At 34.8% G+C, this 19,441-nt stretch overlaps 1 protein-coding gene across 1 annotated transcript; it reads left to right on the top strand.

Annotated features, from left to right (window-relative positions):
- Positions 1-1,042: 1,042 nt before the first annotated feature.
- Positions 1,043-17,806, top strand: LOC134255215 (protein CFAP20DC-like). Its single transcript, XM_062737724.1, has 16 exons — positions 1,043-1,194; positions 4,638-4,797; positions 5,284-5,356; positions 6,102-6,216; positions 6,849-7,005; positions 7,630-7,721; positions 8,946-9,024; positions 9,284-9,384; positions 12,462-12,510; positions 12,817-12,999; positions 13,182-13,322; positions 13,650-13,874; positions 14,331-14,472; positions 14,681-14,786; positions 15,988-16,584; positions 17,694-17,806. The coding sequence occupies exons 1-16, from the start codon at positions 1,174-1,176 to the stop codon at positions 17,784-17,786; spliced, it is 2,334 nt and encodes a 777-aa protein (XP_062593708.1). The 5' UTR covers positions 1,043-1,173; the 3' UTR covers positions 17,787-17,806.
- Positions 17,807-19,441: the final 1,635 nt, after the last annotated feature.

Raw genomic sequence — 19,441 nt, 5'->3', positions numbered from 1 at the left:
ATTCAGCTGTTTAGAGCCATTTAAATTAAATGGACACTCTCATATCCTCACCTCTCGGCCCCCTACCCCGTCCCCCCCCCCCCCCCTTACATGAACTTCTATCTATACTTCAAACATCTTTCGGATGGGGATTTTATCAGCTTATAAATCTTTTAAACTAAAATAAATAAATGAACATGATAAAAAAAAATATTATTAAACACCAGAAGTGGAATCAGGTGCCATTGTGGAGTAATATTGTTATTTGGATATCATATACATCCGAGGCATCATATTTACATGCATATATTCGGCAGTTCTGGGATTTTTTTTTTGGGGGGGGGGGGAGGGGGGGGGGGGTTCTAAATGTCAGAATCTGCAATCTTTTGAGAATTCTTACAAAATGAAAAAAAAAATCCCGAAACCCGAAAACCACAGACGGAAATTTTATACCATGTGTGCAGGAGGGGATCCAGAAGGGGGGGGGTACTTATTTTCTATGACAATATAAAATAAAATTAAATAGCCCTGAATATTTAGATAACGAAGATCATTCAAGTCTTAAAGTCCATTGGAACAGTAAAAATTTGGAGTAAAGTACGTATAAACATATGAACCTCTAAAAACATCGGGGCTGTTGGGATCATGTACCATGAAGGAGTTAAGAATCTCTGTCGATCAGTCATGATGATATATTTTCACGATCAGGCGTACAGAAATCATTGTGTAAAATAATGTCTTAACATGAAAACTCGTCTAACAATTTGTATAAAAAATACTCAGTCATCATTCGAGTTAATTCTCTCTCATGATTTTTAAAAATACCCCCCCCCCCGTAACCAAAATGGCTTCCTACAGGCCAGTTGAATGTTTGGACCTTTGCCTTTATATTAAGATATTAAGTGTAATTGTGTTTGTGCTCATAAATAATTCTGAAAATAACAAATAAAAGCCTTTCGTCTCTATTCAGATCGGGCTTGATATTCTGAATTTTTAAAGTAAGATGAGTTCCGAGAGTTTAACATTTGTAACCGCATCACTGATTGGACGAAATTGCTGACAGGCTCAGTAGCAACCAACATGGCTTCCATTTCTTGTGTGACTTTTGAAAATTCTATAAAACTTTTGACATAAGCAAATTATCATGGTATAAGATGTGGTTATGCAACACAGAGCTTTTGGCGACTTATAAGCATGTATAAAACTGATTATCAGGTAAAACAAATGTCACATATCTTGATATCTGTACAAGTGTCACTTGTACTTAACCAGGTCCAGCACAATGTCTTGATAAAGCTATATAGCTTTAAAAAGCTATATAGCTTTATTAAGCTATCTAAAATAGCTTAATAAAGCTATTCATATGCAGTTTTTAACAAAAACGTTTTTTGTAAAAAAAATAAACAAAAAGTCGCAAGTATTTGACTAAGCATATATCACAGGGGCTTGTGTAGAGGTACCAATTTTTTTAACTGATTTATTTTCTCTACACAAGCCCCTGTGCATATATGTACTTTTGGCTATCAAAAATACATGTACAACCTAAATAATAGAAAGTTCTAACATTGCTGTTGTTGAATACTTTTAAGCAAAAGGTGTATTTCCATTGTTTGAGTAACTGTGAGTGCGGTGAGGCGTGGATAAGTATGATTGCTTCTCATTGTGGTGAACTGTTACCAATCAATTATCCTGTTGGCCATAACTGACCTCCTTTTATATTTCATTCAAGAAATAACTGTGTGGTCACTCATCAATAGCCCCCACACTTTTAAAACTTTGAGTACAAAGTCTCTGAAGGAGACGCAATTTGGTGAGTGATTTTTACATGTATTGTATTCAGAAGAATTCAAAGTTTAATATTTCCACTGCACCAAGGTGCGACTTTTTGCACACGCTGAACAAATAAAACATTTGAGAAGAAAGTGTGATAAAATAGCTTAATCAAGCTATTCTGAATAGCTTGATAAAGCTATATAGCTAAATCAAGCTATATAGCTTAATCAAGACATTGTGCCGGACCTGTTAACTAGTGGAAAATATGCAGAGCAGTGTACAGTTTTATCGTTTAAATATTGGTGCATTTCTTTTAAAAACGACATGAACTTTTTAAAGAATATGTAAGATTGAGTTAGTTGCTGTTTAAATATGATATTTAATGACATATTCGCCCTGCTGTCTTGTTTTGCACCACCTTCTCTTCAGCTGTTCTTTGAACAATGCCCACTTTTCTGAGTCATTCGAAATTTCCTCTACACGATGTGCACATCGTAAATATTGATTGACAACTGAAAATGGGCAATTCAATAAAAAAGAAGCGTAATTTGTGCATAGCCTATTTTACTGTTAACAGGTAGAGAGATACTGGTATTTGAATTCGAATCCTAGATTTATTTGGCAAATTGAAACAATAAACAATAAACAGATCCAGTACATCACTACATTTAGCTACATAGGTAGAATTACCTACGTAGCTTTATTTACCTACCTCAGGTAGCTTTATTTAGCTATTTCAAGGTAAGTTTTCAAAAGTTTTATTTTTATTAAAAAGAGACAAAAAGTCGCAATTAAATGACTATTGATATTTATACTAGGGAGGCTTAAAAAAACAATCCAAAGCAGAGATAGTTTATACATTGCTGCGTTTGGACAATTTAGAGCAAAACATGTAATTCCATTGTTTGGTTAACTATCCTCTCGGTGAGGCATGCCAGAGTATGATTACTTCACATTGTGCTGAATAATTACCGACCTATTATCGTGTTAACTGGAACTGGACTTCTTTGTCATTTCATTCAAGGAGTAACTGTTCTAACTGTCATACATAGCCCCAAAACTTTCAGAACTTTGATTGCAATTGCGCAGAAAAAGACATTTTTCCAAGAGGGATTTTTTCATGAGTTGTTTTCAGATGAGTTCAAAGTTGAAAATGATCACTGCATCAAAATGACATTTTCTGCACACCCTGAGAAAAATGCTTTTTAACAGAAATACTGTAAAACGAGAATATTTGGCGCACTACTAATTTTAGCGCCTTTGGCGCAAGATTCCCTGAGAGCTAAAATTTATTGTGCGCTAAAGGATTTCTAAATATCATTTTTTGTGCGTGTTCAAAGCTTTTACATAAGTACATGTAAACCGGAACGCACGATTACGTAATGTCGAAGGGTCATTGGATTTTATATAGACACTAGCATTGCACATGTTCGGAAGACAGAAAGTTCTGCCAAATTATAATTTAATTAAACTATTGTTACCTCAGTAGTTGTTACCCGATTATTATCATTAGCACCTTCAAAGTTTGGCTTCTCGGCTTGTCGATCATCTATCGCCTCGATGTAAACAATGCAATCAAGCATGGTGATTGAGCTTGCGGACATTACCTGGGGCTCGTAACATAAAGCTTGCTAAGTTTTTGACTTAAGTAGGGTCGTAAGTACGTTTTAGGCACAATCTTAGGACCTGTCTAAGTACTACTTAAGTATGTCTTAAACCGTAACATAAAGCGAACTTAGCTAGGTCTTAGCTAAGTCAAACTTATGTTAAAAATATTTCATATGAGTCATCCTATGGTTTTTGATTTTATATAGATATATTGCGAAAAGTGATTCATTTAAGGTTTTAATTTATTACATATTGAAGTTGACGTCCTTACCTATTGGTTTAAGTTATGATAGATTAGATTTCATATTAAAATCATAATTATGTTATGAATTAATCGGAATGTTTGGAAACAAACACCGCACGGTCAAAAAGTGGCGATTTGTGGTTCTCTCTTTTCTGTTTTTAACAAATCATTTCAACTCATTTTTTCAAAGTGAAAATACAGATCCATGGTTTATTATTGTGTTCAATTTATTTCTATAGCCAAGGTCCCACTAATTTCAGACATATCCCTAAAATAAAATTTTGTATTTACATGTTTGCTGTGTTGGGAGTGATATTGGAATCAGTGATCAGCACCCCCCCCCCCCCCCCCAGCGAAAAAATAAAATTCTTAAATCAGCGTCAAATAGAGATAATTATTTTCTTTAATACATAATATGAATAGAGGAATGTTTTAACATCGAAAGTCAACATTAAAGAATTCTAAATATATGTACAAGAAATCAAATACGGGTGTGGATACAAAAAATATCACATATATATATTTTACTGACAAGTGCAAGCGCTAAATTTTATTTGCGCCAATGCATTCCCACTTGCATTTGCGCTAAAATACGTATGCGCCAAATTTTCTCATTTTACAGTAAATCAATTTGGTAGCTAAATAAAGCTACCTCAGGTAGGTAAATAAAGCTATGTAGGTAAATCAAGCTACGTAGCTAAATCTAGTGATTGTACCAGACCTGATAAATGGTCACAATTGACTTATAATTATTATTTTTTTTGACAGGGTTATTGTGAATAAAAATATAATTACTTTTTGTTTTTTTTAAGCAATGAATCATTATTTTTTTTAAAAGTAGTTCTTAACCAGTCAGGGGTCAGACTGAAATCTGTCATTAAAAAAATAGCAATTTTTAGTAAATTTAATAAATTTACAATTAGATTTATATGTATGATTCTTCAATGAAAACACTGCAGTGTATCATATAAAATCATTGACTTTAACAATTTCAGGTTTAAGTTTTTGAAATGACCCATTCTTCATGTTCTAGGGTGGACCCTTTGTCGAGATTTTTTCTGCACAAGGCAAAGACCCCTTGCATGGCTGGAAACATAGTGGAGGGATTAGAAGAGAGTATGAGAAAGATGTCAAAGGTTATCTGTACTGTCTGGAGGGTTCTACCACCACCACAAAGATACAGCTTCCTAAAGGTAAGATGTCAAAGGTCATCCATAATACCACCACCACCACCACAAAGATACAGCTCCCTAAGGTAAGATGTCAAAGGTCATCTGTACTACCACCACAGATATACAGCTTCCTTAAGGTAAGATGTCAAAGGTCATCTGTAATACCACCGCACAGTCTAAGACACCTTCCTAAAGGTAATAGTCAATTTATGTGTCTCTGAACATATATTTAAGACTGAGTTTATAGTTTAGGATTCATGCTGTGTGGATGAAACTGCACTTTCTGCCTCTAAAATATTGTTGAAAATCTGCTTCTTAAATTTGCACTCAAATTCATTGAGCAAATTAAGTTTACCAAAGAGTTGGAACTGTTAAAAGATTGTTTGTGATAGTTTTACAAGATTCTAGTAAACAGATTCACCTATTTATGTATATTTAATACACCATTATTTGATAACATGAAGTTACGCTTGGCAGTTATTTAACACATCTTTTTTTTTTTTCCAGCCAATCTTATACAGAGATACCTAGTCTTTCAGATGTTTGTTCCAAGAGGAAAAGAATTTTCTTTTGAAATTGGGTATGTGGGTTATATACTGTACATAAATTATACAATTTTTATCAGAGCTTTATGATGACATTTTTGTTGGAAATGTGTTTTGAGTTCATCTCATGATTTGTAAGACCCTTCTTAACTTACCTGAACTGAAGATTCCTGCAAACGATTGGGACAAAGTCATAAAACTGGAGTGATGGTTTCCTAACATGTATAGATTCAATGCCCCGATGGGGTGAGGACCAAAGTTCATGATTAATGATATTTATGTGCAAGCATATTGGGATCAAAATATTTCATAGGAATTCATGTATATAAGATTTTTTAATGTCTCAAAAAGGCATGTAATTAAGTTTATATTTACTTATAAATATGCAAACAGCCTTAGATAGTGGAGACACAAGTTTGTTCAAATCATGATTCCCAAAGGTAGGTTTTCCCGGAATTGGGAATGAAAGAGTTTTACTTGGGAATATATAGAAAATTGAGGTAAACTTTGTAGTTCATTAGACTCTTGAGATGTACTCCCATTTTTACCCATAAGGCTTTGAAAACTTTAAACTGACATGAAATTTTGAGTACTTTTGAAGTTCTGAAAAGCTTCATACCAAGAACTGAAGTAAAAGTCTATTAAAGGCACTTTGTCTAAACTGAACATTGTTTCAGTGCAAAGCAAGAAAGTATTAAATAAAAATCACCATTTATCAGTTTGTTATAACACATCTACTTTATCAGATTCCCTACATTGATTTTTCCTTTACTCTTTCAGGGTCATAGATCAAAGGAAAAACAAGAGAAGACTTATGTTTTCCTCAGCACAGAAGGACATACAGGCAAATGAACTCCACGCTCGCATACCTCTCACCATAGTCAGGAGACACATGGTAATGTCAGATATAGTACTGCATTCATGTAATACATACAGGCAAATGAACTCCATGCTCGTAGCTGCCCCACTGTAGTTGGGAGAAACATGCTTTTGTTCAGTATTACCTAATACATGTACCTCATAAACATAGAGTACAATGAACCAGAACTTTTAATTGAAATCCAAGCACTCCAATTCACTTTAGCATTATTAAAAGTTTAAATTCCATCATCTGAGTACATGATACTCAACATGTAAATACTACTAAAAATAGAAAAAGATTGTAAATTATGTCAAAATGCAGACCCTATTTTATTGTGATCTGTTGTGTTTTAGTGGGTTAATATGTGTGTGGACTTGGTGTCTGTTAATACCTGGTTGGACCCTATCTGATTGTGATCTGTTGTATTTTAGTGGGTTAATCTGTGTGTGGACCTGGTGTCAGTTAATACCTGGTTGGACCCTATCTGATTGTGATCTGTTGTATTTTAGTGGGTTAATCTATGTGTGGACCTGGTGTATGTTAATACCTGGTTGGACTCTATTTGATTATGATCTGTTGTATTTTAGTGGGTTAATTTGTGTGTGGACCTGGTGTCAGTTAATACCTGGGTAGACCCTGTTTGATTGTGATGTGTTGTATTTTAGTGGGTTAATTTGTGTGTGGACCTGGTGTCAGTTGTGGGGGACACATGGAGGGGTCAGACGTACCGCTGTGTGGAGTCTGTCTGTGTGTCAGCCAACTGTAAACTGCGCCGGATATTTACGTTAAAAACCCAGCCACCCGACACTGCGGAGGATGAAGGTAAGGTGTCATATTCTATAGCAGTCTACATGTATATTTAGTGTTCTATTATTAAGTTCCTTAACATTCTCAGAGAGACAGCATTTCTACATGCATCTAAACATCATGTTATGTACTGAAGAAGTACTTTTTTTCCGTGTGGTATTAATTTATGCTATGTACGCGGTCACAAATTTTTCGTGGAAATTTGTCCAATCATATAAACATAAATGTAAAGCATTTAGTGACAATCTAGCAAATCAGCGTAATTTTCTACCCGCGGATTAAAAGAAATTGAGATTCCGCGGAATTATGACCCCGTGGAAAATAGTACGTCTGCAGTATTTGGAATCTAAAATGATTAACTTTGCATGATGCATGTACATGTATATTTGTGAATCTGTAATTTTTTTAAATCAATGAAGCGGATCAAATTTGTATAAGAAATTTTTGTGTTTGACTAGATTGCACATGAATGTACAGTTAATAATGAGTTATTAGTGTGTCAGCATTTTAAAGCAAGCTTTATTGCACATACTGGTACCTGTAAAGTTACAAGGTACAAGTAGATATGTAACTATTGATCATGATAAATATTGTACTTGGGAATGTTTGGATGAATTAATTATGGTGAATCTGTTACAGAGATGTACGGATGTGAACCTTGTAACACAGGAGAACTGGAAATCATTCCTAAACAGTGTCAGTTCGCTACCGATGTACAGTTTGTTACTCAGGTGGGACATTAATGTTATATGAAAATACTGTAGAATCATCATTGTTCTTAGGGGACCAATGTTCGTAGATTTCGTGGATCACCCATACCCACGAATTTACATCCCCACGAATGTTTATTTTGATAACATATTGATTCATTGAACCATTATAATTATGATTAATCCACGAAATTATGTCCCCATGATAAGGTAAAATTTTGCTTACCAACAAACATTGACCTCCACGAATTAAAATGATTCCACAGTACTCATGCATGTTAACTCTCCCGATTTAGGCGGGAGTCTACCGCTTTTTCACTCCATCTCCCGCCTACCGATTTAATTCAGAAATCTACCGCTTTTCTACAAAAGCTGTGTCTAAAGTATTTTTGGTTCGCTTGGGTATCCATTTTTGAAGCCACTCTCGTAAAATCTCGCTAGATATTGCGTGATTTGACTCGGAATCATACAAACGCTTTTTTTGTACATAGATTTCAAGCACGGATTTGACAACGACAACAACATAAGACTACCAGTGATTACATTGGTTACGATTATCAACATCCCTGCCATGAATCAGCTTTTAAGAATTAGATGAAAACATTTGACATCGTCTTTAAAAGCACAGAAGCTCACAACTTTATCAATAAAGTCAATAGAAATCACTCGATTGACCAAGGCATGTGGCACATCTCTACTTTCGATTTCGATCATCGCGGGAAATCTGATTTATATTATGCTTTACCATGCCATCATTTGTTTTGTTTAACATTCAGAGTTATTGCTTCTAGGCTATTTCAGCAAAGATCACTCTTCAAAAGGCTAAGTAAAGCAGCCAATCCAAGCAAAATGATGAGCATGAAAAATATTTGAATTTGTACAATTTATGTCAAACTTAAAGTGTTTCTGTCTTCTTCTTTGCTGTTGATATTTAAGATTAATTAGTGTAGGTACCTGATACCTGATTTCATTTAAGGCTTATAATTTACATGTATATTCCATGAAAGAGATCGATAATCCAAGCGTTAAACAACACGCACGCAATGCTACCGCTTTTGAGGTTTTTAACATGTATGAGTACTTCACAAATATAAGGAGAAATTCTGCAAGTTTTTATTTTGCATTACTGTTATCTTCATCATTTAAATTCATTTTATTCTTGCATTATTTAAAGTAAATTTGTACAATTTATTACAAGTTCAAGATTTGAAAAGAATACATTACGAGGGGGCATTTTATTTGTAGGTTTTAAACATGGCCAAAATCAAGCATGCTGAGAGGTTGAAAGGAGGGGATAATTCTGTCAGGTCATCCACAGAGATAGGTAGAGCCTCACATCAATTGTCTCTTTTTGCACACCATGTTCCATTACCAAAGTGAATGACTTCTGAATTATTTCTCATACACTGCAATGTACATGTATAGATTTTATTTTGATTTTAAAGAGTTTTAAAATTTTTCTATTAAACAAAGGTTCCAAGAGCATTGAATAAAATGTTCCTTTTTTAACTGTAAATCAGATTGTAAACTTAAAAAAACCCTGTAAATTTATGTCATATATCCCATTGTCCTGTATGTTTTAGACCTGAATGCCAGTGGAAGACGGACTTCTCTCAATGACTCAGCGTACCACATTGCCTTTGGAACTAAAGTTCCTGGGGCTCCCACGGCCAGCAAAAACAAGGTAAAACTACAGACTTAATGTAATGTAATATTTAAAGGTGCTAGATAGATCCGATTAAACTTTCTTTATTTCTGGCTAGATCAGTAATTTCAGTTCCCAGATTTTGTTTTAGTTTGTGATGGATTTAGACTTTTTAGCTCACCTGAGCCGAAGGCCACTGGGCCAATTTCAACCAAACTTGGCACAAAGTATCCTTGGGTGAAAGGGATTCAAGTTTGTTCAAATGAGGGGCCACGCCCTCTTCCAAGGGGAGATAATTATGAATTAATTAGTGAAAAATTAATAGCATTTTTAAAAAATCTTCTTCTCAAGAACCACTGGGCCAGGAAAGATGAAACTCATGTGGAATCATCCTCAGGTAGTGTAGATTAAAATTTGTTCAAATCATGACCCCCGGGGGTAGGGTGGGGCCAAAATGGCCGATCAAAGTTTTACATAGGAATACATAGGAAAAATCTTTAAAAATCTTCTTCTCAAGATCCACTGGGCCAGGAAAGATGAAACTCACGTGGAATCATCCTCAGGTAGTGTAGATTGAAGTTTGTTCAAATCATGACCCCCGGGGATAGGGTGGGGCCAAAATGGCCGATCAAAGTATTACATAGGAATACATGTATATAGGAAAAATCTTTAAAAATCTTCTTCTCAAGAACCACTGGGCCAGGAAAGATGAAACTCAAGTGGAATCATCCTCAGGTAGTGTAGATTGAAGTTTGTTCAAATCATGACCCCCGGGGGTAGGGTGGGGCCAAAATGGTCGATCAAAGTTTTACATAGGAATATATATTAGGAAAAAATCTTTAAAAATCTTCTTCTCAAGAACCACTGGGCCAGGAAAGATGAAACTCAAGTGGAATCATCCTCAGGTAGTGTAGATTGAAGTTTCTTCAAATCATGACCCCCAGGGGTAGGGTGGGGCCAAAATGGCCGATCAAAGTTTTACATAGGAATATATAGGGAAACCTTTTAAAATCTTCTTTTCAAGTACTTTAAAGCCATGCTTAGTGATATTTATAGGGAATCATCTTAAGTAGTGTAGATTCAAGTTTGTTAAAATCATGACCCCCTTGGGGGGTTAAAATTCATGCCCCCTCTCCCCTGAGTAAACTTTCAATTCTGATCTGATATGTGCTTTTTCCTAGCCAATTGCTCAGGTGAGCAATGTGGCCCCTGGGCCTCTTGTTTTAAAATTAGAACGTTTTCTTTTTATATTTAAAGTTATGTAGAAGGAGAACTTTCTCCAATGGACTTGCTTTAGCTGCATCCTTTAACTGGGGGGTAATGAACCAATAAAAATCACTTTAGCACAGTATTTAGTGCCCAGTAATTTCACTGAGAGTGAAGTGCCACTCATCTACAATACTGATTTTATACTGATTTATATCTAGGTGTACTTTGTAGCATGATTTATTTAATGGAATAATACACAGCACCTTGAGGTTATGAATATTATTTATCTGTTACACTTTTCATCCATGTAACTTTATTAGGGCCCCGCAAGGATTTGCGGGTGCCCTATAGTAATCACTCTGTCTGTCCGTCTGTCTGTCATTCTTCCGTCCACAAATTTTCTGTTTTTTTCTAATAACTCTTTTTATGGTTGCCCAATCAAGTTCAATTTTGGTATGGTAGTTAAGTAGGCAGAAATACATATTTTGATGCGAAGTTTTTCTCTCTACGTCTTCTGGTTTGGAGCTGGGGTGGTGGGGTAGATTTCTTAACTATGCATACTGAATGGGCAAAGAGAGATAACTGCTGAGAATGTTACCATTGTAAACTGGGAACGCTGTGCAAATTGTCCTTTAGGATTAATTAACCTTCCACATGAAGAAAATTCCAAGCATTATCTTTATCTGTCTCATTCAGGTTAATTACTGTACCACCTCTGTCTGCAAATGAACTTTGTTTTCAAGTTAAGGTCAATTTTGAATGATGTGCACATTCTCTGAAATATGGATTTAAAATAATATTCATACTTTATTTTGGTTAAATACTGTACACAATGATTTATGATAATTTTATTGAATTCTAAAATCAAGATATGTATTAAGATATCCTTTCTTATTATTACTATTTTATTTTTTTTTATTTTTTTTTTGCTGCCTTAGCTTAATGCTGTTAATTTTAACAGGTAATCAGATATTAACCCCATTCTTTCAGTGCTGAAAAGTTCTTATTGTAAATTTAGAAGAAAAGGATGAGAGAGCAGTTCATTTAATCACCTGGGATTAATTATCTTGCTTGCTGCAGAAAATTTAGAGGCTTATCTTTATCTGTCACATGAAGATTAATGAACACCTTTGTCTGCAACTGATGTTTATTTTGAAGTTGAGGTCAACCCTGGATGATATTTGCATTCACTGCATTTTATAAAACACCTGCTTAAATCTTTTTTAAATACACATTAATTTAGTTTTTTTTTATAAGACATGAGGTTTTCCCTGTTTTATGTAAATACAAGGTTACCATTTACAGGTTTTTGGACATTCAGGAATTATCTTGAAATTTTAAAAATATTGTAACAGTTGTTACTTATAATCTTCATATATTTAAAAAAAATAATCAAGTAAAACTCTCATTCAATGAGCTGCACCCTTATATTTCTACCCCTCAGCGGGGCCCTTGCTGACTGGTCAGTTATCTAGTTCATAAAGTTATAAAATTCTGTGTGTAATACACATACATGTACTGTACGTGTATAAAACTATAAATGCGTACACAATAATTTTGCCTTACATCCAAACAAATGTAAAATCACATGTCATGATTTAATGTGAATTACATGAATGTGTAATAAAAAGTGCTTTGAACACAATGAACACACTAGTACATGTATATCTTTGAGAAATATAAATTCATTGATAATGTATGAGTAGATGCAATCTTTATTTGAGTATGGTGTGTAAATTAAAATACATACATGTATATTGCTAAAAGACAACCATATAGTTCCTTGTATAAATTAATTTACTAGAATATTCCTTTGAAAATTAATAGGGAAAAGGACTGCATGCAGTATGGCTAGTTTTCTGAGGCAATTTGATTGTTTATATATTTGTTTTGTATCTGACTTTCAGGGAAATCTTACAAACAGAAGTAATCGGAGTGCAGTATCCAGAGCTGAGGGTATGTACAGAAATGTAGATTAGTGTTGTCATTATAGTCCCCCACTATTAAAAAATCATCAATCATCAATAAGATTTAAAACATTAGTCATTTAAAAATCAAAAATATTTTTTTTAACCGAGCAAATTTGTCTTGTCACATTATCAAGGGATATAACTCTTCTCTCTTTTCAATTGGCTGGCATAACTTATTAACAGAAGAAATGGTCTGGCAAATGATGTTTGTGCTGTCAGTAAATATGATTTTACAACTTAAATAATTTACCCTCATTTTGTTATTAACCAAAAATAATGATTTTTTATTCAGATGCTGTTTATGAAGAGCCAACATTCCGAGATCTTTCTGACAGTATCTTCCGAGATGGTGCGGGGTTTGATCCAGGTGGGGGTGGAGACAGGCCTCCCGAGACGGTACACCGAGCAGTATTACACAGGCGACAGCTCTCAGATCCAGCTACACAGCAAGACCTAGAAATGGCCAGTCGAATAGGTAAGATACAGTTGTTGACCCTTTTGCCTCCTTTACACTTGAATACCAATGGTAAGTGAAGCAAATCAGAAGTTGTTAACATGTTTCTTTGGATTGATCAATCACTCACCACGACCAAAGTAAATAATAGTTTGATAGAGATTATATTTTGAATTTTTTTACCGTCCAATGTATGCTTGTAGATTATGAGAAGCCTGACTTGTTGGTCAAGCCCCACCCTCCCAGGGAGCCTTCCACTGACCGACTCCGCCGACGAATCCGGGTCAAAAACGGGTCCAGCAGCTCCAACAAAGACCGCGGGTCCAGTGCCGGGTCATTAAAAGGTTTGGAATTCAATCAAAAAATAATATGTCAAGATTAGACTTATGTTAAACATGTCTGTATTCAATGCTTGAAGTTGACTTTCATATATCTTAAGTTCTATAGAGTTTGAAATTTTAGAATTATGGTATATGTTCTTTGATGGCCATTAAATCATTCAAGAGCCAATTAACAATTATAATGTACAGAGACCATTCATACCCACCAAATGAAATTTATTTATATAAACTGTCCTTATTTATACATAGAATACTTATTGCTTATGCATAGTCTTAAAATATTTACATGTATCAGCTGTTCAGCTATAGATGGCATATTTCTGTTCACAGATGAGGCTACAAGCTCATCAGTCAGTGGAAGCAGTTCAGCTAAGACTTCCAGTTCACAGCGGGGGGCAGGGGAGGAGGGGCGTCGCCAGAGACTGGTGTCTGACACTGAGCTGGTCAGTAAACACAGGGGGGAGAAAGTCAGATCCCCGGGGAAGGGCAGCGAGGAGGACACCCCAGTGTCAGGGTCAGAGTCAGGAATATCCTTGTCTCAGTCCTACAGAAAAGGTTGGTATAAAGAGTTGGGTACATGATGCCTTTCTCTTTCCATTTCAATACAAAAGATATGTACATTACTGTAAAATCACATATTTTCCTGGGGTCAAATTTTTTGTGGTTTGAGTAAAAACTCTTAGTTTGTGGGGATTTGAATTCGTACATGAAGAATTGTTGAGTAGTTATGTATGTAGTATTTAACAATTCATGGTGGACTTGAATTTGTGGGTCTCTTCATACTTTGAAAACAATGAAAATTAAAACAGTGAAAATTTGTGATTTTACAGTATACATGTTTGTAAAATTTACTGTTTATGTTGAATTGAGAAACCTTGAGAGGATGATTTTATGTAAACTAACTCACAAATAAAACATTTTGACACAGATCATAGATCTGGAGTAATGTACCATTACAAAATTGGTAGAACTGAACTGTTTGAAGTGATAACACATAATTTGTGTTTACAGAGTATAATCGTGGTGACTATGAGGGAGATGGGGCGGTGATGGATGACTCCTTAATGGGTGTGATCAACATCTTAAACCCTGGCCCCGGGGATGTGGAGGAGGATGAGAGGGAAGATCTCGGAGAGTACGAGGAGAGTGAAGAGTAAGTTACAGAGAGTATGTTGAAAGTGAAGAGAGTATGAGGAGAATGAAATGAGTATGAGGAGAGGTATCACAGAGAGAGTAGATCAAAGATAGTGTGAGGAGTGTGATTACTAAGACTAAGAGAGTAAGAAGAGTACAGTAGACAGTTTGCATGCTTGTTTGTAAGACAAGAACTAGATTGAAATGAACTTTTATTCACTTGACAGGGAGCAGGAGTCAGATAGTGGGATGTTTCTCTTTGTATCAAAACCCAAGTCAGCCCCCCGACGCCATGTCTCTCCTAGTCAGCTGGACACGGAAGAGGAAGTACAGGTACTGTCCATACAACTACAGGGTTAATATCATTATGGTACTGGTCATATAGCTACAGGGTTAATTTCAAATGGATACTGTCCACTTTATAAAACTTGTATAATAGCTCCCCCATAACTACTGGGATATCAATTCTGGTGGTGGCTTACAAACACGCTGAGGCATTGCAACAGGGGTTCAAAATTTTTTTTGTCATGGTCAAGTCCAGGACTTGAAGAGTAAATTTTAGGCAAGTCCGAGGAAGAAATTTCAGAATCCATATTTACCTATACATCATTAAATTTATGTAACTTATAATTTACTTTCATTTGTTGCATTGAATGAATAAAGACTATGTGTACTAATATATGTTTTATTTGTCCTCCATAAACTGTCATATAGTCATACATGAGTATTTCAACACAATACCAGACTGATAGATTACTGGTAGATTACAATAACTTTTACAAATACTCACTACTGAATAAACCATCTGTTACAATAAATAGAAATTAGAATGTGCTGTAAGTCACAGCTAAAACCGAAATTTAACAAACTCATTGCCATTTGTCATATAGGAGGAAACATGAGGAATTGCGTAAAAGCAAGAGTCTAACCGCAACGGAAAATAAAAAGACGGATTGTATTTTCGAAACGTTCGTAATGTTTTATGGGTATTTTAACGCCCACAAACCCACATTTTTACTTAATACATTTGAGAATTTGCTTTATTTTTAGCTCTACGATAATTTTTTTAATTTATAAAAAAAGATAAACAAGAAACATAGCCAAGTCCCAGGACTTTGGCGAATTCTAAATGCCGAGTCCGGAACCGAAATTTGTTAGTCCGGGACGTCGGGCTTGAGGATTTTTGAACCCCTGATTGCAACAAAAAAAGCACAATTATACACTCAAACACAGACTCTGGCTTTACAACTGCAGGGAAATTAACTTTAAAGTTGACCTTCATTATCTTGAACACAATTTTTCGAAATACAGGGGTACATGTATGTTGAAGTGTGTTGGTAGTCCCAAAGCACTCCTTGAAATGTTTTTAACCTCTGTCTGGAATCTTTTGATATCTCAGATTTTAATCTTTTTCCCAGCAAGTTCCAAAAAGGAAGTTTGACTGTATATCACTTGATAAATATATACCTTTGCTATAAAAATTTAGCAGATAATGATTGTATAATGTATTGATAAGACATTAATTATTTTATAGGTAAAGAGCCCAACCTGCTCCAAAGGGAAACAACAGAGAGGGCCAAAGCTGGAGAATGACTTTGTTCACAGTAGTGATTCCAGCTTTGAGGACGAGGAGACCCAGAGACGTAAAAAAGTTCCTGGATCTCGCCCCACCAGCGGCTCCTCTAGCCGACCCCACAGTGGTTCCACCACCAGTAGACCACAAAGTGGTGCCTCAAGCAGACCCACCAGCGGTACCACCAGTCGCCCTCACAGTGGCACAACAAGCAGACCGCATAGTGGGTCCAACCGTCCACTCAATGTCCCAAGACCCACAAGTGCAAAGTCACAAAGCATTTCTAGTGTTAAAAATAGTGCTGCAAATCATGTTAGTCCCAAGAACTGTAAAAATGTTCCCAAGCCCCAAAGAAAGGATAAAATAGACCTTTTGACCAATCACATGCCAAAAACTGCGGAAAGTCCTGAGCTTCAGATGAGCTCGCAGCTCCCCACTCACCGCTCGGACATAACCAATGGGAGCCTGTCTAGCAGGAGTGTTTCCAGGATGAGTCGTAAATCTGTGAAAGAGATTCCTAAGGATGATGCTCGTCTGTCTGTGATAAAGTCTTCTGAGGTAGGGAGGGACTTGGATTACAGAAAATGTACTTTTTATTGGCATAGACAATTTTTGCTGTGTATGTGGTTTGAAGGATATTAAGTTTTATCCAAATTTACAATCTTGTGAATTGAATTCTTATTTTGCTCTTTTTGTTTCAAAATATAAATCTATATATGCAATTTTAAATTATTTCTCATTGATTCTGTTAAGTAACAAGTGTTTTTGTGTATTTTTTTCCAGAAGCCCTATGATTTTTCCAAATACAGTGCAATAAACTATAAAATTTGGTATACAGATTAATCAGATTTTTTAAGCTGGTTTTATGTTCTCCAGTGCCATTTTTGAAAAGACAAACTTGTACTTCGAAAAATTCTGATTATTTGCTGTTTCCGTTCATTTTCTTCACAACCCTTGCACACACCGAAATGAAATTTGGTATACAGATTTATCAGATGAATATCTATGTGTAGTTCTGTTTGGCCAAAAAAAATTAATCAATAGTTTCTCAGGCCAAAAAATTCAAAATTCAATGCGGCAGGCAGGTTTTTTTTTTTTTTTTTTTTTTTTAAAGCAGGTTTGACACCTTATTTTTGTATCACAGAAATTAATATCTACTAATTGTTTTAAAAGTTTTGTTCTCTGAAATTAGTTATAATATGACAACTTTAAATAATGTTAGGCCAAACATTTATTTAAATGTTAACTGATAAAATACTTTAGATTTAGAGCTATATTGTTCTCTAGTGTGAATGGATTTAATGAATGAAGTACATGTATTAATTTTTGAATGTATGTATAACGTTTGCACTTTTAAAGTACCAGGCCAATGGTAACATGTACAAGGGCATTTACATATTAATTTTTTTTGGCCTTTTGTAAAACGAATTTAAAGGATGCCCCTTGAACTATTCCATTATTTGCAGTTTCCGCATTTTCTTTGCAGCCAAGTTTTTTTGTGTTTTATTTTATCAGATGAATATCTAGGTCTATTTCTGTTTTAGTTTAATTTTTAATGAGTTATGCCCTTTTGGATTTTTTTCAATTTCAGGACACTGTTGTTACAAAAATCTCTTTTTTACTTGTGTTATGATTTAATTGAAATGTTTTTGTATTTTTTTTTCCAGAAGCCCTATGATTTTACCAAATACAGTGCAATAAACTATAAAATGGAGGACATTACAGATTCTTTTGACACACTGGCATGTTCTCCAGTATGAAAAGACAAACAGAGGAAGATAGTTTCATGGAGTTACATAAATGGTTCCCCCAGCCCCAGCAGGTGCTATGACAATAAAAAATGTCCTAGAAGCATATCACAGAAATTTATACGATTTCTCTCCCACTCTGACCCTGACTAGTGATGAAGACAGCACCTGGCAGGCACCTGTAAGTACACTGCTCTGTAGCATGTGTTCAAATTATTTTTTAAGTGAGAAATTTTTTTAAATGTATGTTGAAGGTTTTGCACTTTTGAAGTAACAGGCAAAAGGAAACGTGTATAAGAGCATCTACATATTACTGAAGTGTAAAACACAGTTGCAGCAAAGAATTTTGTAATGAATTCAAGTGTTTTATTACTCTCTTTAGTTTTATTTATGAACTTATCATATATTACCAGTTTAATTTTTAATGAATCCAAATTTTTCATCCATGACACTTTGTTACAAAAACATTTTACTTTGTTATGATTTAATTGAAATGATTTTGATATTTTAGCCAACAGAGATGAAGTTAGGAGTCAGCACGGACACACTGACTTCCTCCAATCCGCGGTATGTACAGCAGTGTATGGAATTACAGAGATTTGATAATGATATCAGACAAAATATTAGATCATATACTAAATTTATATTAGAAAAAGCTTTAATAATTACAAACATAATGTTAGATTATCTACTGAAATTATATGATAAAAAAGCTGAAAACTATTGATAGAGACAAAATATTTTTTTAAAAAAAATTTTGTGATTTCAGGTAATTTTGAAATAAGTTTGTCCTTTTCCTTGGTGAATGTTTGAGGTCACATTACAGAAAAATTGCTTTTATAATTGTGTTCCCCGGTACATATCTTTCTTATGGATAAAGATTTATCCAGCTGTTCATTATCACACAAAAATTCACCATGAAGGTAGGGATCTGTGTTAACAATAACAGCGACTCCTAGATATTGGCACTTATAAAATACAGGATATTTTTATACGGTCACTGGACGAAAAATGTTATAGGCTTCGTGTCCGTCCGTCTGTTTGTCATATCCGTTGTCTGTTAGCTTATGGATATAACTTTAATACTACTAGGCCTAGGACACAAACTTTGTCATCTGATGCATCTTGGGTAGAAGGTGTGTGTCTTGACCTTTATTTAAGAAGTTATAGCCAAATATGGAAAAATCCTTTCCGGCCCATAACTAGAAAACCATAAGACCTAGAATCATCAAACTTGGCCAGTTCATGCATCTTAGGTAGAAGGTGTGTCGCCACCTATTTCAAGATCACTGTGACCTTTAATTTAAGTGAATTTTTAAAAAAAAAAATGTGTCTTTTTACTATTCATTTACACATAAAAAATGTAATGAGTATTGCATTTCTTATTAAAAAAGTTTAAATAGAAAATACTTATTTTTCTCTTATACTTGACAGCAATCTATAACAAATATAATGTATGTCAGTAAATCCTGCCTCTCCCATGAGTGTAATTATCAAGCACTGGTCAAGAAGAATTTTGATAACAGAAAATTGCATGTCAAATTAGAGAGAAATTAATGGGTTTTGAGTGCGAGGAGCTAGCATTGGTGTTATCTATATCCCTTGAGTATTGGGCAAATGGGTAAGCCTGTTTTATTAAAAATAGCTCTTGTTGATAGCTTAAGTTT

This window comes from Saccostrea cucullata, unplaced genomic scaffold (assembly GCF_032062105.1).
Source record: "Saccostrea cucullata isolate Sc308-1 unplaced genomic scaffold, CSIRO_AGI_Scuc_v1 ctg127, whole genome shotgun sequence".
Classification (NCBI taxonomy): Eukaryota; Metazoa; Mollusca; class Bivalvia; order Ostreida; family Ostreidae; genus Saccostrea; species Saccostrea cuccullata.
Note: the sequence above shows the minus strand (reverse complement) of the source record. Positions and strands in the feature narration are given on the sequence as shown.